This window comes from Bufo gargarizans, chromosome 3 (assembly GCF_014858855.1).
Source record: "Bufo gargarizans isolate SCDJY-AF-19 chromosome 3, ASM1485885v1, whole genome shotgun sequence".
NCBI classification, from domain to species: Eukaryota; Metazoa; Chordata; class Amphibia; order Anura; family Bufonidae; genus Bufo; species Bufo gargarizans.
In genome coordinates this window covers 341,088-369,023 of record NC_058082.1, presented here as the reverse complement: position 1 = coordinate 369,023, position 27,936 = coordinate 341,088, and the positions used below count along the sequence as shown (strand labels likewise).

Sequence of the window (27,936 nt, the reverse complement as noted above, 5' to 3'; positions counted from 1 at the left end):
AACACTAGAGGAGTAGGCAATCCGCTTAGGACGAAACATGACACATCCTCAACATGAGCATCACTCACAATCAAACGGATATTGTGAACTATGCCCTTTAACGATTTCTGAGAAAGTGGAACGGAATCAATAGCAAAAACAGGTATGTCCTTTCCCAAAGTGCATACCTGGAAACCATGAGTTATAGCAAATTGACTATCAATGAGATTGACAGCTGCTCCACTATCTACAAAAATCTCACAAAAAATGTTCTTGCTGTCTAGCGCCACCCTGGCAGGTAGGACAAAACGGGAACTACAAGCAAACGGAAAAACTTCAACTTCTGCATCAACCTTGCCAATAGTAACAGATGGAACGTTTTTAGAGGATTTTTTTCTTTTTGTTTCTTTATTACTCTCAAAAAACTGCCTGAATCTCCTAGAGGGACAAACATTTGCCAAATGATTTATACCCCCACAACAGAAACAAACCTTCCTATGAGAGCTGAATCCTCTATTGTCAGAGGCAAGCAAACCCAGCTGCATGGGCCCCTGCTCAGAAGGGATTTAGAGCGACTGAGACCCCTGTGCAATGAATGAGACCGCCACACTGTCCTTGGACTGAGTATGACAGGAAGGAGTGATCTCTCCTCTCTCTCTAAGACGCCTGTCAATACGAACGGCCCGAGACATGGCAGAGTCCAAGGAGGTAGGTCTCTCATGAAAGGCAAATGCATCTTTCAATCCCTCTGAAAGACCATGGCAAAATTGACTTCGGAGTGCAGCATCATTCCAACCAGTATCAGCTGCCCATCTCCGAAATTCTGAACAGTATATCTCTGCGGATTGTTTACCCTGACATAAAAGACGTAGTCTAGACTCAGCCAGAGCAATACGATCCGGATCATCATATATCTGACCCAGGGCTAAAAATAATTCATCCACTGAACGGAGAGGCCGTGCCCCCACTGGCAGCGAAAAGGCCCAGGACTGAGCTTTATCCCTGAGCAGCGAGGTGATGATCCCCACCCTCTGCTCCTCATCACCAGAGGAATGGGGAAGTAGTCAAAAATGGAGTTTGCAAGCCTCTCTAAAACGAGCAAAATTCTCACTACCCCCGGAGAACGTATCCGGGGGCTCAGAACAAACTCCATGAACGCAAGCTGAACCGGTCACCTGAAACTGAGAAAGAGTCTTACGGATATCTGCTACCTCCAATGAAAGACCCTGCATGCGTTCAGTCAAAAGTGAAACCGGATCCATGCTTGAGACGGTTTTGGCGGTTTATAATGTCACGGAAGGTATACAGAAAACTAGAAGACACAAAATGAAGGTCCGACTGACTGGATCCAAAACTAAGGAACAAAAGGGAGAGCCCTGCATCAGACCTGGCTCTCTCCCTAACTGCTCAGCCTATGCGAAAATCCCAATGGTAGATGATCGCATATCCTCGTACCTCGACTGTATAACACCTGAACACCCTATAATAGTGAGGGGACACGACCACCGCCTCCCTACACTTGATACGGAGGGAGTCAGAGTCACCTGGGATCCAGCAAACAGGAAAACACAAATGAACGAACAAAACTTATTTGTAGAAGACTCAGTAGTAGGATCAGCATGCACACACTCCAGGAAGTAATATAAACCGCAAAGTGATGCAGTATGGGAAGGGATTTAAAGGGATGCAATCAGTGCAACTACATGACAGCTGAGAGAGGCTAACGAGATGAGGAAAATGAAATCAAAACAAAAGGAACCTCAAGGAGGAGGTTCTGAAGGACGTCTGTCAGAGCTTCTCAGATTTCTGGTGGTGACACACCTTTACTGTATACACCGGGCTCCTGACACCTTTACTGTATACACCGGGCTCCTGACCCTTTTACTGTATACACCGGGCTCCTGACGACTTTACTGTATACACCAGGTTCCTGACACCTTTACTGTATACACCGGTCTCCTAACACCTTTACTGTATACACCGGTCTCCTGACACCTTTACTGTATACACCGGGCTCCTGACACCTTTACTGTATACACCGGGCTCCTGACACCTTTACTGTATACACCGGGCTCCTGACGCCTTTCCTGTATACACCGGTCTCCTGACACCTTTACTGTATACACCGGTCTCTTGATGCCTTTTCTGTATACACCGGTCTCCTGACGCCTTTTCTGTATACACCGGTCTCCTGACACCTTTACTGTATACACCGGTCTCCTGACGCCTTTACTGTATACACCGGGCTCCTGACGCCTTTACTGTATACACCGGGCTCCTGATGCCTTTTCTGTATACACCGGTCTCTTGATGCCTTTTCTGTATACACCAGGCTCCTGACACCTTTACTGTATACACCGGTCTCTTGATGCCTTTTCTGTATACACCGGTCTCCTGACGCCTTTCCTGTATACACCGGTCTTCTGACACCTTTACTGTATACACCGGGCTCCTGACGCCTTTACTGTATACACCGGTCTCCTGACACCTTTACTGTATACACCGGGCTCCTGACGCCTTTACTGTATACACCGGGCTCCTGACGCCTTTACTGTATACACCAGGCTCCTGACACCTTTACGGTATACACCGGTTTCCTGACGCCTTTCTGTATACACCGGGCTCCTGACACCTTTACTGTATACACCGGGCTCCTGACACCTTTACTGTATACACCGGGCTTCTGGCACCTTCCCTGTAAATGCCGGGCTCTTGGCGCCGTCCCCGTATACACCAGGTTCTTATATACTCTGGGCTCCTGATGCCTTTTCTGTATACACCGGTCTCCTGACACCTTTACTGTATACACCGGTCTCCTGACACCTTTACTGTATACACCGGGCTCCTGACGCCTTTCTGTATACACCGGTCTCCTGACGCCTTTCCTGTATACACCGGTCTCCTGACGCCTTTACTGTATACACCGGTCTCCTGACGCCTTTCTGTATACACCGGTCTCCTGACGCCTTTCCTGTATACACCGGGCTCCTGACACCTTTACTGTATACACCGGTCTCCTGACACCTTTACTGTATACACCGGTCTCCTGACACCTTTACTGTATACACCGGTCTCCTGATGCCTTTACTGTATACACCGGTCTCCTGACGCCTTTACTGTATACACCGGGCTCCTGACACCTTTCCTGTATACACCGGTTCCCTGACACCTTTACTGTATACACCGGTCTCCTGACGCCTTTACTGTATACACCGGGCTCCTGACACCTTTACTGTATACACCGGTCTCCTGACACCTTTACTGTATACACCGGGCTCCTGACACCTTTCCTGTATACACCGGGCTCCTGACACCTTTACTGTATACACCGGGCTCCTGACACCTTTACTGTATACACCGGTCTCCTGACGCCTTTACTGTATACACCGGGCTCCTGACGCCTTTACTGTATACACCGGGCTCCTGACGCCTTTTCTGTATACACCGGTCTCCTGACACCTTTACTGTATACACCGGGCTCCTGACACCTTTACTGTATACACCGGTCTCCTGACGCCTTTACTGTATACACCGGTCTCCTGATGCCTTTTCTGTATACACCGGGCTCCTGACGCCTTTACTGTATACACCGGTCTCCTGACGCCTTTACTGTATACACCGGGCTCCTGACGCCTTTACTGTATACACCGGGCTCCTGACGCCTTTACTGTATACACCGGTCTCCTGACACCTTTACTGTATACACCGGGCTCCTGACACCTTTACTGTATACACCGGTCTCCTGACGCCTTTACTGTATACACCGGTCTCCTGATGCCTTTTCTGTATACACCGGGCTCCTGACGCCTTTACTGTATACACCGGTCTCCTGACGCCTTTACTGTATACACCGGGCTCCTGACACCTTTACTGTGTACACCGGTCCCCTGACACCTTTACTGTATACACCGGTCTCCTGACGCCTTTACTGTATACACTGGTCTCCTGACGCCTTTACTGTATACACCGGTCTCCTGACGCCTTTACTGTATACACCGGGCTCCTGATGCCTTTTCTGTATACACCGGTCTCCTGACGCCTTTACTGTATACACCGGTCTCCTGACGCCTTTACTGTATACACTGGTCTCCTGACGCCTTTACTGTATACACCGGTCTCCTGACGCCTTTACTGTATACACCGGGCTCCTGATGCCTTTTCTGTATACACCGGTCTCCTGACGCCTTTACTGTATACACCGGGCTCCTGACGCCTTTACTGTATACACCGGGCTCCTGACGCCTTTACTGTATACACCGGGCTCCTGACGCCTTTACTGTATACACCGGGCTCCTGACGCCTTTACTGTATACACCGGGCTCCTGACGCCTTTACTGTATACACCGGGCTCCTGACACCTTTACTGTATACACCGGGCTCCTGACACCTTTACTGTATACACCGGGCTCCTAACTCCTTTACTGTATACACCGGGCTCCTGACGCCTTTACTGTATACACCGGTCTCCTGACGCCTTTACTGTATACACCAATCTCCTGACACCTTTACTGTATACACCGGGCTCCTGACGCCTTTACTGTATACACCGGTCTCCTGACACCTTTCCTGTATACACCGGGCTCCTGACACCTTTACTGTATACACCGGTCTCCTGACGCCTTTACTGTATACACCGGGCTTCTGGCACCTTTACTGTATACACCGGTCTCCTGACACCTTTACTGTATACACCGGGATCCTGACACCTTTACTGTATACACCGGACTCCTGACACCTTTACTGTATACACCGGTCTCCTGACGCCTTTACTGTATACACCGGTGTCCTGACGCCTTTCCTGTATACACCGGGCTCCTGACACCTTTACTGTATACACCGGTCTCCTGACGCCTTTCCTGTATACACCGGTCTCCTGACGCCTTTACTGTATACACCGGGCTCCTGACGCCTTTCTGTATACACCGGGCTCCTGACACCTTTACTGTGTACACCGGTCTCCTGACACCTTTACTGTATACACCGGTCTCCTGACACCTTTACTGTATACACCGGGCTCCTCACACCTTTACTGTATACACCGGGCTCCTGACGCCTTTACTGTATACACCAATCTCCTGACGCCTTTACTGTATACACCGGGCTCCTGATGCCTTTTCTGTATACACCGGGCTCCTGATGCCTTTTCTGTATACACCGGGCTCCTGACGCCTTTTCTGTATACACCGGTCTCCTGACGCCTTTACTGTATACACCGGTCTCCTGACGCCTTTACTGTATACACCGGGCTCCTGACGCCTTTACTGTATACACCGGGCTCCTGACACTTTTACTGTATACACCGGTCTCCTGACGCCTTTACTGTATACACCGGTCTCCTGACACCTTTACTGTATACACCGGTCTCAAGAACATTTTTACTGTATACACCGGGCTCCTGACGCCTTTACTGTATACACCGGGCTCCTGACGCCTTTACTGTATACACCGGGCTCCTGACTTTTTCCCTGTGAAAGCAGCACATCTGCTGATTGTTCTCATTTTCAGCCCACGTGCTCAGGGTTAGGTTGTGGGTCTCTGGGGCTTGGGTTGTACCTCCTGACCCGGGGTTAGGTTATGTGTCTCTGGGGCTTGGGTTGTACCTCCTGACCCGGGGTTAGGCTATGGGTCTCTGGGGCTTGGGTTGTACCTCCTGACCCAGGGTGAGGCTGTGGGTCTCTGGGGCTTGGGTTGTACCTCCTGACCCGGGGTTAGGCTGTGGGTCTCTGGGGCTTGGGTTGTACCTCCTGACCCGGGGTTAGGCTGTGGGTCTCTGGGGCTTGGGTTGTACCTCCTGACCTGGGGTTAGGCTGTGGGTCTCTGGGGCTTGGGTTGTACCTCCTGACTAGGGGTTAGGCTGTGTGTCTCTGGGGCTTGTGTTGTATCTCCTTACCCACAGTAAATGGACCATCAAGCCTTGAAGTCCCTGGTAATGGCCAAGGAGTCTGGGAGGAGCACACAGTGCAGATGGCCTCCAGAATCTGTGGACTGCTCACTGCAGTTCCACAGGACACGCTCAATGTCACCCTTCCTGGCGGCAGCACAGAGGATTTCAGGGATACAAATGATTACAGAGTAAACACTGAGTCCTTTTCTCCTCCGCAGGTCGCTTCTATGTGTTTGTGTTTGGAGGTCGCTGTCTGGAGTCACCAGCTCTACAGGAGGCCATGTTTATCCACACAGAGGACATGACCATGGCTCAGGTGTGTCACAAGTATGAGAGCAGGCAGTGATGTGTGAGATGTTCTGCAGTGTAATGATCAGTGAGTGATGTGTGAGATGTTCTGCAGTGTAATGATATCAGTCAGTATTGTGTGAGATGCTCTGCAGTTTAATGAGATCAGTCAGTAATGAGGGTCATGTTTTGTCCTTGGATGGAGTTTGACCCAGTTTTCTTGTGGTTAGGTTCCAGTGGAGGGTGTGGCCCCTCTGGGTTGTCACAGTCACAGTTCCTGTGGATGGAAAGGGGGAGCTGTGTTATCAGGAGGAATTCTGACGTCTGGGGTCCCCACTGGCTCCATTACTATCCTGAAGCCGGCCGGATCTCATTTCTCTTGGGAACATTTGGACACTACCCCTCCGCTGATGCCGAGGTGACCAAGCAACTTTATTCTGGGTGCAGTAAAGAGTGACCTCATTATGTGTGGAGAACAGAGTGACCTCATCATGTGTGGAGAACAGAGTGACCTCATCATGTGTGGAGAACAGAGTGACCTCATCATGTGTGGAGAACAGAGTGACCTCATCATGTGTGGAGAACAGAGTGACCTCATCATGTGTGGAGAACAGAGTGACCTCATCATGTGTGGAGAACAGAGTGACCTCATCATGTGTGGAGAATAGAGTGACCTCATCATGTGTGGAGAATAGAGTGACCTCATCATGTGTGGAGAACAGAGTGACCTCATCATGTGTGGCGAACAGAGTGACCTCATCATGTGTGGAGAACAGAGTGACCTCATCATGTGTGGAGAATAGAGTGACCTCATCATGTGTGGAGAATAGAGTGACCTCATCATGTGTGGAGAATAGAGTGACCTCATCATGTGTGGAGAATAGAGTGACCTCATCATGTGTGGAGAATAGAGTGACCTCATCATGTGTGGAGAATAGAGTGACCTCATCATGTGTGGAGAATAGAGTGACCTCATCATGTGTGTGAGGAAAGAGTGACCTCATCATGTGTGGAGAATAGAGTGACCTCATCATGTGTGGAGAATAGAGTGACCTCATCATGTGTGGAGAACAGAGTGACCTCATCATGTGTGGAGAACAGAGTGACCTCATCATTTGTGTGAGGAGATAGTGACCTCATCATGTGTGTGAGGAAAGAGTGACCTCATCATGTGTGTGAGGAAAGAGTGACCTCATCATGTGAGGAGAATAGAGTGACCTCATCATGTATGTGAGGAAAGAGTGACCTCATCATGTGTGTGTGAGGAAAGAGTGACCTCATCATGTATGTTAGGAAAGAGTGACCTCATCATGTATGTGAGGAAAGAGTGACCTCATTACGTATGTGAGGAAAGAGCAACCTCATCATGTATGTGAGGAAAGAGTGACCTCATCATGTGAGTGAGGAGATAGTGACCTCATCATGTGTGTGAGGAGATAGTGACCTCATCTTGTGTGTGAGGAGATAGTGACCTCATCTTGTGTGTGAGGAGATAATGACCTCATCATGTGTGTGAGGAGATAATGACCTCATCATGTGTGTGAGGAGATAGTGACCTCATCATGTGTGTGAGGGAACAGTGACCTCATTATGTGTGGAGAATAGAGTGACCTCATCATGTATGTGAGGAAAGAGTGACCTCATTATGTATGTGAGGAAAGAGCAACCTCATCATGTATGTGAGGAAAGAGTGACCTCATCATGTGTGTGAGGAGATAGTGACCTCATCATGTGTGTGAGGAGATAGTGACCTCATCTTGTGTGTGAGGAGATAATGACCTCATCATGTGTGTGAGGAGATAGTGACCTCATCATGTGTGTGAGGGAACAGTGACCTCATTATGTGTATAAGGAAAGAGTGACTTCATCATGTATGTGAGGGAAGAGTGACCTCATCATGTGTCTGAAGAAAGAGTGACCTCATCATGTGTGTGAGGGACCAGTGACCTCATCATGTGTGTGAGGAAAGAGTGACCTCATTATGTGTATAAGGAGAGAGTGACCTCATCATGTATGTGAGGGAAGAGTGACCTCATCATGTGTCTGAAGAAAGAGTGACCTCATCATGTGTCTGAAGAAAGAGTGACCTCATCATGTGTCTGAAGAAAGAGTGACCTCATCATGTGTCTGAAGAAAGAGTGACCTCATTATGTGTATAAGGAGAGAGTGACCTCATCATGTATGTGAGGGAAGAGTGACCTCATCATGTGTCTGAAGAAAGAGTGACCTCATCATGTGTGTAAGGAAAGAGTGACCTCATCATGTATGTGAGGAGATAGTGACCTCATCATGTGTGTAAGGAAAGAGTGACCTCATCATGTATGTGAGGAGATAGTGACCTCATCTTGTGTGTGAGGAGATAGTGACCTCATCATGTGTGTGAGGAGATAGTGACCTCATTATGTGTATAAGGAAAGAGTGACCTCATTATGTATGTGAGGAAAGAGTGACTTCATCATGTGTGTGAGGAAAGAGCAACCTCATCATGTATGTGAGGAAAGAGTGACTTCATCATGTGTGTGAGGAAAGAGTGACTTCATCATGTATGTGAGGAAAGAGTGACTTCATCATGTGTGTGAGGAAAGAGTGACCTCATCATGTATGTGAGGAAAGAGTGACCTCATCATGTATGTGAGGAAAGAGTGACCTCATCATGTATGTGAGGAAAGAGTGACCTCATCATGTATGTGAGGAGATAGTGACCTCATCATGTGTGTGAGGAGATAGTGACTGTAACGGCACAGTTTCAGCAGACAAGGGGTTAAGATCCGTTTAGGCGATATGCCCCTTTCCGAGAGACAGGCACAGCTACTGCAGAACACGAACCTCCCGAACTGGATACAAAATAGCAATCCAAACTGGAACCTCACAAATAGCTGTCAGTCAGACGAACAGGAAAAGCGTACAGTCAGCTTACACTCCTGGCAATCAGTCTCCAACAGCATACAGGGAATCCCCCCAATAACGAGACAAGGCTCCATGTTGAGGGTCAGCAGTGCTCTGATGTGCTGGCACACCCAGCCTGGTTTTTATTACAGTTTTTCAAATACAGAACAGATACAACACATCCCCACAATGCATCATGGTTTCCTCCTCTCTGCCTGGGAGACGACCGAAGACAATCCAATTATCTCTCAGGACAAAGGGGAGATCGCCAATACACATGTGGAGACAACAGCACAGGAATCACCACCCAAACACACAATGGCACACCCCCACAGCAAACACAGACATTTAACATATCCCCAGATAGCTCAAGTCTGAGTGCATATCATTAGGTGAATGGCACTCAGAATACATGAATACAATAATATTAGCTATCTGGGTGCCCTCACAGAACATACAATTTAACCGAACGCATAATAACATAAAATACAATTCTACAGACAGATTTAAGCTGTGCGGCCGGTCTGTTTTCTCCTTTACAGTTACTATGGGCCATAATCCTGAGGCAAGAGGCCTTCAAACAGCCCCCTCCAAAACCCAGTGGCGAGGTTGGTTTCGCCACACATCTCCCCCCCCCCAGGGAAGACTAACCAGATACCTGACCTTACGCCGGTCGGTACCTGAGTTAGTCTGGCAGCCCACCCACAACCCAATACTGGACCTGTAGAATTTAGTAGGCTGTCTCTGTCCAGTGAATCCACCAAGGTTATATTGGTAGCTGGTACTCCCGGTCTCTGAGTTGCTCCCTGGCTTGGAGTGGAGGTTGCTTTGTGGGCAGGGATCAGCGGTACTCTGCCCTGGTGCCAGCGTTATCACGGAAGAAGCCTGGTTGGAGTCTGGTTGTTGGAGGGGGAAACCGACTGTCTCCCCTTTGGCTAAACAGCCCTGTTGCTGGGGGACAGGACCAACTGTCCCTACCCCCTGTGCTGTAAGTGCAGAGACCACGGTCCCATCTGCACAGTTGTGGGGCTTACTGTCTCCCCCTGGTGCGTTAAGCTGCCGCTGGGGAGAGGGGGTAACGAGCTCCTCTCCCATACATACTTCCAGCCGCTGGGGAGGGTGACCGACCGCCTCCGCTCCCAATACAGTGTCCTGCTGCTGGGGAAAGGAGACTGGGCTCTCTATTCCCTGTAGGACACTCTGCCGCTGGGGGACAGGACCGACTGTCTCTGCCCCCTGTAACTCCGCCTGCCGCTGGGGAATGGAGACTCGGCTCCCAATTCCCAAAAAATCATGCTGCTGCTGGGGGGCAGGAACAACTACCTCTGCCCCCTGTAACTCAGCCTGCCGCTGGGGAGGGAGGCCGCTGCTCTCCCCTCCCTGCACTTCACACTGCCGCTGGGGAATGAAGACTGGGCTCCCAATTCCCTGCAGGACCGGCGGAGAGACCTCGGTCCCATCTCTACCGGCCACCTGGGGTCCTTCCCAGTAACACTCTACAATATCTGCCCAGCTGAATGGGTCTGGATCTGGGTCTGTCACCTTACCGTCCTGCTGAGCCTTCTCAATGGAGTGGAAGAGATCTCGGTAGTCCTGCTCCAGTTCCCACTCCAGGGTTGCTAGGTGAGCCAGGTCTTTCTCTACTTCATGGGGGTCATCCCACTCATGCCTAGCCTCCCTCTCATAGAAAATGTCCTGAAGTCTGGACTGTGCAGGGCTCCCGAAGTCAGGCTCTGCAAAGGACTCCCATAACAAGCCAGGACCATCAAACTCCTCTCCCTCTGGCTTGTCATGCTCAGCTGTCCAGGGTATAAACTGTGCCACATACCACCAAAGCGCCTGGTAGGCATCCTCCAGCCATAGCTCCTGCCATACCCGGTGCTCTAGTTCTATCACCCATTCCTCCAGGGGCTGCTCTCCCAGGAAGGACATCCGCAGGGCCACTTGCTTCTGCAACCGCTGCTCTTCACTGGGGAGACTCTCACCTCGCTGGTATTGTACATTATCCAGGGCCTGGTACCAGATGCCTTTCCTTAATGCATCCCGGCCATCCAGGTCCTCCTCCTCGTATAACACTGCTGGTTCCATCCTGGTGCTTTTAGGGTCGCTGTACTGGGACATGCGTTGCCCTTAAATTGTAGAATCCAAAGAAATGGTGTCTCCTGTAGCTGTCCTTCTGGCTGTAGGAACGATCCCGCTGCTTGCCACCAATGTAACGGACCGTTTCAGCAGACAAGGGGTTAAAATCCGTTTAGGCGATATGCCCCTTTCCGAGAGACAGGCACAGCTACTGCAGAACACCAACCTCCCGAACTGGATACAAAATAGCACTCCAAACTGGAACCTCGCGAATAGCTGTCAGCAGAAGAACAGGAAAAGCGTATCAGTCAGCTTACACTCCTGGCAATCAGTCTCCAACAGCATACAGGGAATCCCCCCAATAACGAGACAAGGCTCCGTGTTGAGGGTCAAGCAGTGATCTGATGTGCTGGCACACCCAGCCTGGTTTTTATTACAGTTTTTCAAATACAGAACAGATATAACATATCCCCACAATGCATCATGGTTTCCTCCTCTCTGCCTGGGAGACGACCGAAGACAATCCAATTATCTCTCAGGACAAAGGGGAGATCGCCAATACACATGTGGAGACAACAGCACAGACATCACCATTTAAACACACAATGGCACACCCCCACAGCAAACACAGACATTTAACATATCCCCAGATATTAGGTGAATGGCACTCAGAATACACTAATACAATACTATTAGCTATCTGGGTGCCCTCACATAACATACAATTTAACCGAACGCATAATAACATAAAATACAATTCTACAGACAGATTTAAGCTGTGCGGCCGGTCTGTCTTCTCCTTTAAAGTTACTATGGGCCATAATCCTGAGGCAAGAGGCTTTTAAACAGCCCTCTCCAAAACCCAGTGGCGAGGTTGGTTTTGCCACAGTGACCTCATCATGTGTGTAAGGAAAGAGTGACCTCATCATGTATGTGAGGAAAGAGTGACCTCATCATGTATGTGAGGTGATAGTGACCTCATCTTGTGTGTGAGGAGATAGTGACCTCATCATGTGTGTGAGGGACCAGTGACCTCATCATGTGTGTGAGGGAACAGTGACCTCATCATGTGTGTGAGGGACCAGTGACCTCATCTTGTGTGTGAGGAGATAGTGACCTCATCATGTGTGTGAGGGACCAGTGACCTCATCATGTGTGTGAGGGAACAGTGACCTCATCATGTGTGTGAGGGACCAGTGACCTCATCTTGTGTGTGAGGAGATAGTGACCTCATCATGTGTGTGAGGGACCAGTGACCTCATCATGTGTGTGAGGGATCAGTGACCTCATCATGTGTGTGAGGGAACCGTGACCTCATCATGTGTGTGAGGGACCAGTGACCTCATCATGTATGTGAGGAAAGAGTGACCTCATCATGTATGTGAGGAGATAGTGACCTCATCATGTGTGTGAGGAGATAGTGACCTCATCATGTGTGTGAGGGACCAGTGACCTCATCATGTGTGTGAGGGAACAGTGACCTCATCATGTGTGTGAGGGACCAGTGACCTCATCTTTTGTGTGAGGAGATAGTGACCTCATCATGTGTGTGAGGGACCAGTGACCTCATCATGTGTGTGAGGGACCAGTGACCTCATCATGTGTGTGAGGGACCAGTGACCTCATCATGTGTGTGAGGGACCAGTGACCTCATCATGTGTGTGAGGGACCAGTGACCTCATCATGTGTGTGAGGGACCAGTGACCTCATCATGTGTGTGAGGAAAGAGTGACCTCATCATGTGTGTGAGGAAAGAGTGACCTCATTATGTGTATAAGGAGAGAGTGACCTCATCATGTGTCTGAAGAAAGAGTGACCTCATCATGTGTCTGAAGAAAGAGTGACCTCATCATGTGTGTAAGGAAAGAGTGACCTCATCATGTATGTGAGGAGATAGTGACCTCATCATGTGTGTAAGGAAAGAGTGACCTCATCATGTATGTGAGGAGATAGTGACCTCATCTTGTGTGTGAGGAGATAGTGACCTCATCATGTGTGTGAGGGACCAGTGACCTCATCATGTGTGTGAGGGACCAGTGACCTCATCATGTGTGTGAGGGACCAGTGACCTCATCATGTGTGTGAGGAAAGAGTGACCTCATCATGTGTGTGAGGAAAGAGTGACCTCATCATGTGTGTGAGGAAAGAGTGACCTCATTATGTGTATAAGGAGAGAGTGACCTCATCATGTGTCTGAAGAAAGAGTGACCTCATCATGTGTCTGAAGAAAGAGTGACCTCATCATGTGTGTAAGGAAAGAGTGACCTCATCATGTATGTGAGGAGATAGTGACCTCATCATGTGTGTAAGGAAAGAGTGACCTCATCATGTATGTGAGGAGATAGTGACCTCATCTTGTGTGTGAGGAGATAGTGACCTCATCATGTGTGTGAGGGACCAGTGACCTCATCATGTGTGTGAGGGACCAGTGACCTCATCATGTGTGTGAGGGACCAGTGACCTCATCATGTGTGTGAGGAAAGAGTGACCTCATCATGTGTGTGAGGAAAGAGTGACCTCATTATGTGTATAAGGAGAGAGTGACCTCATCATGTGTCTGAAGAAAGAGTGACCTCATCATGTGTCTGAAGAAAGAGTGACCTCATCATGTGTGTAAGGAAAGAGTGACCTCATCATGTATGTGAGGAGATAGTGACCTCATCATGTGTGTAAGGAAAGAGTGACCTCATCATGTATGTGAGGAGATAGTGACCTCATCTTGTGTGTGAGGAGATAGTGACCTCATCATGTGTGTGAGGAGATAGTGACCTCATCATGTGTGTGAGGGAACAGTGACCTCATTATGTGTATAAGAAGAGAGTGACCTCATTATGTATGTGAGGGAAGAGTGGCTTCATCATGTGTCTGAAGAAAGAGTGACCTCATCATGTGTGTAAGGAAAGAGTGACCTCATCATGTATGTGAGGAGATAGTGACCTCATCATGTGTGTAAGGAAAGAGTGACCTCATCATGTATGTGAGGAGATAGTGACCTCATCTTGTGTGTGAGGGACCAGTGACCTCATCATGTGTGTGAGGGACCAGTGACCTCATCATGTGTGTGAGGGACCAGTGACCTCATCATGTGTGTGAGGAGATAGTGACCTCATCTTGTGTGTGAGGAGATAGTGACCTCATCATGTGTGTGAGGGAACAGTGACCTCATCATGTGTATAAGGAAAGAGTGACCTCATTATGTATGTGAGGAAAGAGTGACTTCATCATGTGTGTGAGGAAAGAGCAACCTCATCATGTATGTGAGGAAAGAGTGACCTCATCATGTGTGTGAGGAGATAGTGACCTCATCATGTGTGTGAGGAGATAGTGAACTCATCATGTGTGTAAGGAAAGAGTGACCTCATCATGTATGTGAGGAGATAGTGACCTCATCATGTGTGTGAGGGACCAGTGACCTCATCATGTGTGTGAGGGACCAGTGACCTCATCATGTGTGTGAGGGACCAGTGACCTCATCATGTGTGTGAGGGACCAGTGACTTCATCATGTGTGTGAGGAAAGAGTGACCTCATTATGTGTGTGAGGAAAGAGTGACCTCATCATGTGTGTTAGGAAAGAGTGACCTCATTATGTGTATGAGGGATAAAGTGACCTCATCATGTGTGTGAGGGACCAGTGACCTCATCATGTGTATGAGGAGTGACATCATCATGCGTGTGTGTGTGTGAGGGATAAAGTGACATCATCATGTGTGTGAGGCTTCTTTACAGTGCAAGCATTTGACATTTTTCTTCTGTGGGGGTTGGTGATGGGAAGGGATCCGATGACATAGATTTAGTCCATTTTTTTTTCTGGATTCATTTTCATTCCCCTAATTTACTGTGACTGCAGTTCCTCCGCTCTTTCGCCCCTTCGGCCTCACAGGTCTCCAGGAAGCAGAGGTATGTCAAGCTGTCTATATGACCATACAGAGCATCTATGAGGAAAGCGAACCACCCGTGACCACAGCAGCACAGGTGCCAATCATGCTGCAAGCAGCTGCCCCATCTCCGCTTCCTGGAGTCCTGCATGAGGCAGTCATGGTTGAATGTTCAGATTGTGAAGCTCATATGTTGCATGTTGTATGATTATGCACCATCTTGTCATCTGTCTAGATACTCTCACAGCTCACACGTCATTGGTGAGAAGCTGCTGCTGGTTGGTGGGGTCTGGATTCATGCTCGGGGAGTTCCTGGACTGACAATAGTGGATCTGATCACTGGACAGGTCTCTGAGTATCGGATCGACTCTGTGAGTATTCACATTTCTTGTGGTAATTTCCATCTAGGAGGAGATGGCACAGAAAGATATGGAAGAAAGCAGGACTCTCAACCTTGTGTGGAAACACTCATGACACCCCTACTCCCAACATGCCAGCTATTGTCTCTCAGGTCCACATCTCCCTGCTTCATCACTCCTCATCCGCAATCACCCCTGCCTATTTACTCCCGATCCCTCATTAACCCCACCTCTTCAATCCTCATCCCCATCACCTCTGCCTCTTCAGTCCTGATCCTCCATCACCTTTGCCTCTTCAGTCCTGATTCTCCATCACCTCTGTCTCTTTGCTCCGCATTCCCTATCACCTCTGCCTCTTCACTCCTCATTCCCCATTACCAATGCCTTTTCACTCCTTTTCTCCCATCACCCCTACCTCTTCACTCCTGAGCACACATTACCCCTGCCTCTTCACTCCTGATCCAACATTACCCCTACTTCTTGACTCCTCATTATCCATCACCTTTGCCTCTTTACTCCTGATCCACCATCACCTCTGCCTCTTTGCTCCTCATTCCCCATCACCCCTGCCTTTTCACTCCTCGTCCCTCAGCACTTCTGCCTCTTTACTCCGGATCCCACATTAACCTTGCCTCTTCACCCCTCATCACCTCTGCCTTTTCACTCCTGATCATCCATCACCTCTGCCTCTTCACTCCTGATCTCACATTACCCCTGCCTCTTCACTCCTCATCCCTCATCACTTCTGCCTTTTCACTCCTGATAATCCATCACCTCTGCCTCTTCACTCCTGATCTCACATTACCCCTGCCTCTTCACTCCTGATCATCCATCACCTCTGCCTCTTCACTCCTCATCTCTCATCACCTCTGCCTTTTCACTCCTGATCATTCATCACCTCTGCCTCTTCACTCCTGATCTCACATTACCCCTGCCTCTTCACTCCTCATCCCTCATCACCTCTGCCTTTTCACTCCTGATCATCCATCACCTCTGCCTCTTCACTCCTGATCTCACATTACTCCTGTCTCTTCACTCCTGATCATCCATCACCTCTGCCTCTTCACTCCTCATCCCTCATCACCTCTGCCTTTTCACTCCTGATCATCCATCACCTCTGCCTTTTCACTCCTGATCATCCATCACCTATGCCTTTTCACTCCTGATCATCCATCACTTCTGCCTCTTCACTCCTGATCCCACATTACCCCTGCCTCTTCACTCCGCATCACCTCTGCCTCTTCACTCCTGATCCCACATTACCCCTGCCTCTTCACTCCTCATCCCTCATCACCTCTGCCTCTTCACTCCTGATCCCACATTACCCCTGCCTCTTCACTCCGCATCCCTCATCACCTCTGCCTCTTCACTCCTGATCCCACATTACCCCTGCCTCTTCACTCCTCATCCCTCATCACCTCTGCCTCTTCACTCCTGATCCCACATTACCCCTGCCTCTTCACTCCTCATCCCTCATCACCTCTGCCTCTTCACTCCTGATCCCACATTACCCCTGCCTCTTCACTCCGCATCACCTCTGCCTCTTCACTCCTGATCCCACACTACCCCTGCCTCTTCACTCCTCATCCCTCATCACCTCTGCCTCTTCACTCCTGATCCCACATTACCCCTGCCTCTTCACTCCGCATCCCTCATCACCTCTGCCTCTTCACTCCTGATCCCACATTACCCCTGCCTCTTCACTCCGCATCCCTCATCACCTCTGCCTCTTCACTCCTGATCCCACATTACCCCTGCCTCTTCACTCCTGGTCCTCCATCTACACTGTCCCGTCCCCTTTACAGACTGTCATCCTGGACTCTTGCTGAAGTGGGTTCTTTCTGCCCCAGTCCTCATGGTCACTCTCTTGCTCTTTCCTGCAGACCTCACTGGAGTGGCCTCTGATGCTGCATGGACACAGCTCAGTTCTTCTTGCGGACAAGAAACATTTGCTACTTCTTGGTGGAGGTGGCACCTGCTTCTCTTTTGGGACTCATCTGAATAGGCAGCCGGTTGTGTTGAAGCTGCCTTGTTGCTAAATGCGTTGCTGCACTGTTACGCTCAGGAGCAGAATTCCTGCCTAAATGGATCAGCTCGGAGCTTCCGGTTCCTGATGGTCTTGTCTTCTGGGGTCATGGATGACATTGACAACTATAGACTGAGGTTACCACTGCTCACCGGCTGACTATAGGGCAGTCTTACAATGCCTTCCCTTTTGTTCTCCCATCACCCCTACCTCTTCACTCCTGAGCACACATTACCCCTGCCTCTTCACTCCTGATCCAACATTACCCCTACTTCTTGACTCCTCATTATCCATCACCTTTGCCTCTTTACTCCTGATCCACCATCACCTCTGCCTCTTTGCTCCTCATTCCCCATCACCCCTGCCTTTTCACTCCTCGTCCCTCAGCACTTCTGCCTCTTTACTCCGGATCCCACATTAACCTTGCCTCTTCACCCCTCATCACCTCTGCCTTTTCACTCCTGATCATCCATCACCTCTGCCTCTTCACTCCTGATCTCACATTACCCCTGCCTCTTCACTCCTCATCCCTCATCACTTCTGCCTTTTCACTCCTGATAATCCATCACCTCTGCCTCTTCACTCCTGATCTCACATTACCCCTGCCTCTTCACTCCTGATCATCCATCACCTCTGCCTCTTCACTCCTCATCTCTCATCACCTCTGCCTTTTCACTCCTGATCATTCATCACCTCTGCCTCTTCACTCCTGATCTCACATTACCCCTGCCTCTTCACTCCTCATCCCTCATCACCTCTGCCTTTTCACTCCTGATCATCCATCACCTCTGCCTCTTCACTCCTGATCTCACATTACTCCTGTCTCTTCACTCCTGATCATCCATCACCTCTGCCTCTTCACTCCTCATCCCTCATCACCTCTGCCTTTTCACTCCTGATCATCCATCACCTCTGCCTTTTCACTCCTGATCATCCATCACCTATGCCTTTTCACTCCTGATCATCCATCACTTCTGCCTCTTCACTCCTGATCCCACATTACCCCTGCCTCTTCACTCCGCATCACCTCTGCCTCTTCACTCCTGATCCCACATTACCCCTGCCTCTTCACTCCGCATCCCTCATCACCTCTGCCTCTTCACTCCTGATCCCACATTACCCCTGCCTCTTCACTCCTCATCCCTCATCACCTCTGCCTCTTCACTCCTGATCCCACATTACCCCTGCCTCTTCACTCCGCATCACCTCTGCCTCTTCACTCCTGATCCCACACTACCCCTGCCTCTTCACTCCTCATCCCTCATCACCTCTGCCTCTTCACTCCTGATCCCACATTACCCCTGCCTCTTCACTCCGCATCCCTCATCACCTCTGCCTCTTCACTCCTGATCCCACATTACCCCTGCCTCTTCACTCCGCATCCCTCATCACCTCTGCCTCTTCACTCCTGATCCCACATTACCCCTGCCTCTTCACTCCTGGTCCTCCATCTACACTGTCCCGTCCCCTTTACAGACTGTCATCCTGGACTCTTGCTGAAGTGGGTTCTTTCTGCCCCAGTCCTCATGGTCACTCTCTTGCTCTTTCCTGCAGACCTCACTGGAGTGGCCTCTGATGCTGCATGGACACAGCTCAGTTCTTCTTGCGGACAAGAAACATTTGCTACTTCTGGTGGAGGTGGCACCTGCTTCTCTTTTGGGACTCATCTGAATAGGCAGCCGGTTGTGTTGAAGCTGCCTTGTTGCTAAATGCGTTGCTGCACTGTTACGCTCAGGAGCAGAATTCCTGCCTAAATGGATCAGCTCGGAGCTTCCGGTTCCTGATGGTCTTGTCTTCTGGGGTCATGGATGACATTGACAACTATAGACTGAGGTTACCACTGCTCACCGGCTGACTATAGGGCAGTCTTACAATGCCTTCCCTTTTGTTCTCCCATCACCCCTACCTCTTCACTCCTGAGCACACATTACCCCTGCCTCTTCACTCCTGATCCAACATTACCCCTACTTCTTGACTCCTCATTATCCATCACCTTTGCCTCTTTACTCCTGATCCACCATCACCTCTGCCTCTTTGCTCCTCATTCCCCATCACCCCTGCCTTTTCACTCCTCGTCCCTCAGCACTTCTGCCTCTTTACTCCGGATCCCACATTAACCTTGCCTCTTCACCCCTCATCACCTCTGCCTTTTCACTCCTGATCATCCATCACCTCTGCCTCTTCACTCCTGATCTCACATTACCCCTGCCTCTTCACTCCTCATCCCTCATCACTTCTGCCTTTTCACTCCTGATAATCCATCACCTCTGCCTCTTCACTCCTGATCTCACATTACCCCTGCCTCTTCACTCCTGATCATCCATCACCTCTGCCTCTTCACTCCTCATCTCTCATCACCTCTGCCTTTTCACTCCTGATCATTCATCACCTCTGCCTCTTCACTCCTGATCTCACATTACCCCTGCCTCTTCACTCCTCATCCCTCATCACCTCTGCCTTTTCACTCCTGATCATCCATCACCTCTGCCTCTTCACTCCTGATCTCACATTACTCCTGTCTCTTCACTCCTGATCATCCATCACCTCTGCCTCTTCACTCCTCATCCCTCATCACCTCTGCCTTTTCACTCCTGATCATCCATCACCTCTGCCTTTTCACTCCTGATCATCCATCACCTATGCCTTTTCACTCCTGATCATCCATCACTTCTGCCTCTTCACTCCTGATCCCACATTACCCCTGCCTCTTCACTCCGCATCACCTCTGCCTCTTCACTCCTGATCCCACATTACCCCTGCCTCTTCACTCCGCATCCCTCATCACCTCTGCCTCTTCACTCCTGATCCCACATTACCCCTGCCTCTTCACTCCTCATCCCTCATCACCTCTGCCTCTTCACTCCTGATCCCACATTACCCCTGCCTCTTCACTCCGCATCACCTCTGCCTCTTCACTCCTGATCCCACACTACCCCTGCCTCTTCACTCCTCATCCCTCATCACCTCTGCCTCTTCACTCCTGATCCCACATTACCCCTGCCTCTTCACTCCGCATCCCTCATCACCTCTGCCTCTTCACTCCTGATCCCACATTACCCCTGCCTCTTCACTCCGCATCCCTCATCACCTCTGCCTCTTCACTCCTGATCCCACATTACCCCTGCCTCTTCACTCCTGGTCCTCCATCTACACTGTCCCGTCCCCTTTACAGACTGTCATCCTGGACTCTTGCTGAAGTGGGTTCTTTCTGCCCCAGTCCTCATGGTCACTCTCTTGCTCTTTCCTGCAGACCTCACTGGAGTGGCCTCTGATGCTGCATGGACACAGCTCAGTTCTTCTTGCGGACAAGAAACATTTGCTACTTCTTGGTGGAGGTGGCACCTGCTTCTCTTTTGGGACTCATCTGAATAGGCAGCCGGTTGTGTTGAAGCTGCCTTGTTGCTAAATGCGTTGCTGCACTGTTACGCTCAGGAGCAGAATTCCTGCCTAAATGGATCAGCTCGGAGCTTCCGGTTCCTGATGGTCTTGTCTTCTGGGGTCATGGATGACATTGACAACTATAGACTGAGGTTACCACTGCTCACCGGCTGACTATAGGGCAGTCTTACAATGCCTTCCCTTTTGTTCTGGAAGTTATCAGAGTCTATAAACTATGTTCACACCTGTTTTCTGTTGTGTAGCATTTTTTTTCTGCAGAGTGGGCTCTGTGACACCCACATTTTTAATGGGTGTTTTTACAGCATCATTGAATTATTTTGCAACCAGCTTCTCAGGTACCACCTTTGATTGGTTGACAGTAGTGATGAGCGAGCACCAAAGTATGCGGGTGTTCGGCCCGAACACATTGCTATATTCGTGTGCTCGGCCGGGCACCCGAGTATAATGGAAGTCAATGGCAAACAACCAGGCACCCCCTGCTCTGAAGAGGTTACAAATTAATGGAAACCCCATCAAAATGGTTTGGAAATAGCATTAAGAGGATAGCTGGATGCATCTTAGACTCCTATTATGTGCGACATACAATAGACAAGCACACAAAGGCTATATGCCAAAAGCCAGGTATGTGCAAGCCAACAACCTATCCATGAGACAGATACAGTCAGCACATACCTTACAATGGCAGCCGTGTGCACTGAGACATTCCAAACCAGCTCTCATCTGACTGAGAACCAGTAAGCCTCAGTTATTTGGCATCTGTAGGATGGCTTGGGTGGACCTGCGCACCTAGATCAATTTCATTAGGATGACAAAAAGTTTTCTGATTGTCCTAACATAATATTCAATAACCTTTCTATACAGTTTTGTCATGTAAAACTCATTTGCATAAACATGTGTATATGGGAAACACATGCAAATGAGCAGAATCTGCCTTGTTTTTCAGCTGTCATAAGACTATGAAAACCAACAGATGGCGCTATTGAGTTATGAACAGCGCCCTCTATTGGTTTCACAGTCTTATGACAAGAATATTATTATTATTATTTATTATTAAAGCGCCATTCATTCCATAGCGCTGTACATATGATAAGCGGTGCACACACATAATACAGACAATTGCACTAATCATAAACAAGACGAGTTACAGACTGGTACAGAAGGAGAGAGGGCCCTGCCCGCGAGGCTTACAATCTACATGGTATAGGAGAAGGACACAGTAGGTGCGGGTGAAGCTGGTCATGGCGGTATAGAGGCAGCAGGGTCACTGGTTGTAGGCTTGTCTGAAGAGGTGGTTTTCAGGTTTCTTTTGAAGGATTCCACTGTAGGTGAGAGTCTGATATGTTGGGGTAGCGAGTTCCAGAGTATGGGGGATGCACGGGAGAAATCCTGGAGTCGATTGTGGGAAGAGGCAATAAGAGGAGAGGAGAGAAGGAGGTCTTGTGAGGATCGGAGAGTGCGTGTGGGGGTGTATCGGGAAATTAGCTCAGAGATGTAGGGAGGGGACAGGTTATGGACGGCCTTGTATGTATTTGTAAGTACTTTGAAGTGAATTCGTTGGGCAATGAGGAGCCAGTGAAGGGATTGGCAAAGGGGAGAGGCAGAGGAATAATAGGATGAGAGGTGGATTAGTCGGGCAGCAGAGTTGAGGATAGATTGGAGGGGTGCGAGAGTGCTAGATGGAAGGCCACACAGGAGAATGTTGCAGTAGTCTAGGCGGGAGATTATGAGGGCATGTACAAGTATTTTCGCAGATTCAAAGTTAAGGAAAGCACGGATGCGGGAGATGTTTTTGAGTTGGAGGCGGCAGGTGGTGGAAAGGGCTTTGATGTGCGGTCGGAAGGAAAGGGCAGAATCCAAGGTCACTCCAAGGCAGCGGGCTTTGTTGACTGGGGATAATGTGCAGCCATTGATCGTGATTGATAGGTCTGTTGGGGGGGTTGAACAAGATGGGGGAAAGATTATGAATTCTGTCTTATCCATGTTAAGTTTAAGAAAGCGAGAGGCGAAGAAGGATGATATAGAAGATAGACATTGTGGGATTCTAGATATTAAGGTGGTGATGTCTGGACCAGAGAGGTAGATTTGTGTGTCATCAGCGTAGGAGTGATACTGAAAGCCATAGGACTCTATGAGCTGTCCCAGGCCAAAAGTGTAGATAGAGAAGAGCAGGGGTCCTAGGACAGAGCCTTGCGGGACACCAACAGAGAGGGAATGAGACGAGGAGGTGGTGCGGGAGTGGGAGACGCTAAACGTCCGGTCTGTGAGGTATGATGTGATCCAGGAGAGGGCCAGGTCAGTGATGCCAAGAGATGAGAGAGTTTGCAACAGAAGGGAGTGGTCAACAGTGTCGAAGGCAGAGGACAGGTCAAGGAGAAGGAGGACAGAGTATTGTTTCTTGGTTTTGGCTGTGAGTAGGTCATTGGTGACTTTGGTAAGGGCAGTCTCGGTCGAGTGGTGGGGTTGGAAGCCAGATTGTAAGCGGTCAAAGAGGGAGCAGGAGGAGAGGTGGGAGGACAGTTCTGAATGGACATGTTGTTCAAGTAGCTTTGAGGCATACGGAAGAAGTGATATGGGGCGATAACTGGACAAGGAAGATGGGTCAAGTGAAGGCTTTTTGAGGATGGGTGTAATGGTAGCATGTTTAAAAGCAGAGGGGAAGACACCAGAGTTTAGTGATTGGTTGAAGAGATGAGTTAGGGCTGGGATAAACACTGGGGTGAGGTTAGGGATGAGGTGGGATGGGATTGGGTCAAGTGCACAGGTGGTCAGATAAGATTTGGAGAGTAGAGTGGAGAGTTTACCTTCTGTAATGGTAGAGAAGTGGGTTTTGGGAGAAGAGGACCGAGCAGTTGTGTAGAGGGTCTGTGGGGACTGTGTAGTAAAGCTTTCTCTGATGTGGACTATCTTTTGTTTGAAATATTTGGCAAAGTCCTCAGCTGAGAAGAGAGGAGAGGTTGGGGGCGCTGGGGGACGGAGAAGGGAATTAAAAGTGCTAAAAAGTTGTTTAGGGCTGTGTGACAGGGAAGATATGAGAGATGAGAAGTAGGCCTGTTTTGCATCAGCGAGTGAGGACTTGAATATGAGGAGGGATTGCTTGTATGCGGTGAAGTGATCTTTAGAATGGGATTTCTTCCATCGCTGCTCAGCAGCCCTGGAAGCTTGTCTGAGTTTTTTGGTCAGGTTGGTGTGCCAGGGTTGTCTGTTGATTTTCCGGATTTTGTTGTGTGTGAGGGGGCAACAGTGTCCAGAGCTGAACTTATTGTGGTGTTGTATAGGGTGGTAGCAGCTTCTGGGTCTTGGAGGCAACAGATGGTAGAGAGTGGGAGAAGAGAGTCAGAAAGCAAGCGAAGGTCAAGCTGTTTGAGGTTCCTGCCCCTGTGCTGGTGTGTGGACCGGGGGAGCAGCAGAAGAGACCAATGAAGAGAAGGTGAGTAGGTTGTGGTCGGATAGGGGGAGAGGCGAATTAGAAAGGTTAGATAGGGAGCAGAGGCGGGAAAAGATCAGATCCAGAGTGATATTAGAGATCAGAGAGATATTAGACTGATTCTTATGACAAGCTCATTAGTGTAGCCTTTTGCATGGAAAATTCGCGATTAGAATATTTGCGATCTACACTAGGATGATATCTAACACTGGGAAAGCTGGGTAATAACTCAGTGATACAATCTGACACTGGGAAAGCTGGGTAATAACTTGCGATCTACACTGAGGTATTACCCAGCTTTTCCAGTGTCAGATATTATCACTGACTACCTAATTATTACATAATATTCGCTATATTGCTATATATTCTTTTTTGGGGGTTTTATTAACACACAACAATTTTATTTTTGATCAAAAATTTTATTTACAGGGGACAGCAATGTTTGTGCACCAAGTTTCGCAAATTTATTTTTAGGATGGTGGGAGGGAAGGACGGTATTCACAGAAGAACACTCAGCACGTCACATATCGGGGTCGATACATTGATGATGTACTCATTTTGTGGGAGAGCACAGAAAAACACTTTTATGATTTGGTGGCAAAACTTCATAATAATACACTAGGCCTTAACACGTTCAGGACCTTGGACGAGTATACTGGTCCTGGAGCACTGATACTTAGCGCTCCAGGACGAGTATACTCGTCCTGGCAATAAACTGTCACCAGCGCTTTCTGTAGGGACCGCAGGGATCATAAACTTTAAAATGGCCAAAGTCAAAAAATTTTAATCCCCCCCTGCACCCCTGAATGATTTTATGTCGGCGGGGTGCAGGGGGGCGATCCCCCGCCCACCTCCCCCTGAATTTTCATTGGTGGTTAGTGGTATACCAGAGTTTCAGCACATTGCTGACACTCTGGTATAAACGTCTGACATCGCTGCGATGTCAGCCGTTTCACCCTTTCCATACCGCGGTCCGTACGGACCGCTGTATGGAAAGGGTTAAGTCAGGGAGCTCCCTCCCTCTGCCATCGGGGGGCTGCTGTGCCTTTGCAGCCCCCAGATGGATGGGGTGACAGAGGGAGGGAGCCCCCCTCCTTCCCCGTCTGCTCAGTTGTGGCAGACGGGGAAGGTTCCCATGGCAACAGGACGCCTTCTCAGGCATCCTGCTGTCCATGGTGCTGAACAGATCTATGCTAAAGGCATAGATCTGTTCAGACAAAGTGTAAGTAAAATACAGGACAATACACTATATGGTGTATTGTACTGTATTATACAGACATCAGACCCACTGGATCTTCAAGAACCAAGTGGAATAAAAATTAAAAAATAAAATACACTACACATATTAGGTATCGCCACGTCCGTAACGACCTGATCTATAAAACGGTCATGTTACTTTCCCCGCACGGTGAACGCCATAAAAATAAAAACTATCAGGAAATTGAAATTTTGCCCACCTTACTTCCCAAAAAAGGTAATAAAAGTGATAAAAAGAGTCGCATGTACGCCGAAATAGTACCAATCAAACCGTCCCCTCATCCCGCAAAAAATGAGCCCCTACATGAGACAATGGCCCAAAAAATAAAAAACTATGGGGACACTATAACATGATTTTATTTTTTTGTTTCAAAAACGATATTATTGTGTAAAACTTACATAAATAAAAAAAGTATACATATTAGGTATCGCCGCGTCCGTATAGACCAGCTCTATAATAATATCACATGAGCTAACCCCTCAGATGAACACTGTAAAAAATAAAAACTGCTAAATAAAATAAAATTGTCACCTTACATCACAAAAACCCTAATAGCAAGTCATATGCACCCCAAAATAGTGCCACTAAAACCGTCATCTCATCCCACAAAAAATGAGACCCTACTTTAGATAATCGCCCAAAAACTTAAAAAACTATGGCTCTCAGCCTATGGAGACACTAAAACATATTTTTTTTTGTTTCAAAAATGAAATCATTGTGTAATACATAAATAAAATAAATAGTATACATATTAGGTATCGCCACATCCGTGACAACCTGCTCTATAAAAATACCACATGATCTAACCTATCAGATGAATGTTATAACAAAAAAAACTGTGCCAAAAAAGCTATTTCTTGTTACCTTGCCTCACAAAAAGTGTAATATAGAGCAACCAAAAATCATATGTACCCTAAACTAGTACCAACAAAACTTCCACCCTATCCCGTAGTTTCTAAAATGGGGTCACTATTTTGGAGTTTCTACTCTAGGGGTGCATCAGGGGGGCTTCAAATGGGACATGGTGTCAAAAAACCAGTCCAGCAAAATCTGCCTTCCAAAAACCGTATGGCATTCCTTTCCTTCTGCGCCCTGCCGCGTGGCCGAACAGCAGTTTACAGCCACATATGGGGTGTTTCTGTAAACTACAGAATCAGGGCCATAAATAGTGAGTTTTGTTTGGCTGTTAACCCTTGCTTTGTAACTAGAAAAAAAAAAATGTAAAATGGAAAATTTGCCCAAAAATTGAAATTCTGAAATTTCATCTCTATTTGCCAATAACTCTTGTGGAACACCTAAAGGGTTAACGACGTTTGTAAAAATCTGTTTTGAATACCTTGAGGGGTGTAGTTTCTTAGATGGAGTCACTTTTATGGAGTTTCTACTCTAGGGGTGCATCAGGGGGGCTTCAAATGGGACATGGTGTCCCAAAAAGACGGTCCGTATGGCGTTCCTTTCCTTCTGCGCCCTGTCGTGTGCCCGTACAGCAGTTTACGACCACATATGGGGTGTTTCTGTAAACTACAGAATCAGGGCCATAAATAATGAGTTTTGTTTGGCTGTTAACCCTTGCTTTGTAACTGGAAAAAAATTATTAAAATGGAAAATCTGCCAAAAAAGTGAAATTTTGAAATTGTATCTCTATTTTCCATTAATTCTTGTGGAACACCTAAAGGGTTAACAAAGTTTGTAAAAATCAGTTTTGAATACCTTGAGGAGTGTAGTTTATAGAATGGTGTCATTTTTGGGTGGTTTCTATTATATAAGCCTCACAAAGTGACTTCAGACCTGAACTGGTCCCTAAAAATTGGGTTTTTAAAAGTTCAGAACAATTTCAAGATTTGCTTCCAAACTTCTAAGCCTTGTAACATCCCCAAAAAATTAAATATCATTCCCAAAATGATGCAAACATGAAGTAGACATATGGGGAATGTAAAGTAATAAATATATTTGGAGGTATTACTATGTATTATAGAAGTAGAGAAATTGAAACTTGGAAATTTGCAATTTTTTACAAATTTTTGGTAAATTTGGTATTTTTTTTTATAAATAAAAATTATTATTTTTTACTTCATTTTACCAGTGTCATGAAGTACAATATGTGCCGGAAAAACTATCTCAGAATGACCTGGATAAGTCAAAGCGTTTTAAAGTTATCACTAGGGATGAGCGAACCCGAACTGTATAGTTCGGGTTCGTACCGAATTTTGGGGTGTCCGTGACACGGACCCGGACATTTTCGTAAAAGTCCGGGTTCGGGTTCGGTGTTCGTCGCTTTCTTGGCCCTTTTTGAAAGGCTGCAAAGCAGCCAATCAACAAGCGTCATACTACTTGCCCCAAGAGGCCGTCACAGCCATGCCTACTATTGGCATGGCTGTGATTGGCCAGAGCACCATGTGACCCCGCCTCTATTTAAGCTGGAGTCACATAGCGCCGCCCGTCACTCTGCTCTGATTAGCGTAGGGAGAGGTTGCGGC

At 48.3% G+C, this 27,936-nt stretch overlaps 1 protein-coding gene and 1 long non-coding RNA gene across 4 annotated transcripts in view; both read left to right on the top strand.

The window, feature by feature from the left end:
- Positions 1 to 17,586, top strand: part of LCMT2 (leucine carboxyl methyltransferase 2) — a 134,380-nt gene extending 116,794 nt beyond the window's left edge. For all 3 annotated transcript variants that reach the window (XM_044286594.1, XM_044286593.1, XM_044286595.1), the window contains 4 exons: positions 6,082 to 6,179; positions 6,382 to 6,569; positions 15,229 to 15,364; positions 17,236 to 17,586. In XM_044286594.1, coding sequence (XP_044142529.1) covers positions 6,082 to 6,179; positions 6,382 to 6,569; positions 15,229 to 15,364; positions 17,236 to 17,391 — 578 coding nt within the window. In that variant the 3' untranslated portion in view covers positions 17,392 to 17,586. The remainder of the gene's footprint in view (positions 1 to 6,081; positions 6,180 to 6,381; positions 6,570 to 15,228; positions 15,365 to 17,235) is intronic.
- A 1,430-nt stretch (positions 17,587 to 19,016) lies between these two features.
- Positions 19,017 to 21,006, top strand: LOC122933061. Its single transcript, XR_006388375.1, has 2 exons — positions 19,017 to 19,211; positions 20,629 to 21,006. It is a non-coding gene; the product is annotated as an uncharacterized LOC122933061 (long non-coding RNA).
- The last annotated feature ends 6,930 nt before the right edge of the window (positions 21,007 to 27,936 follow it).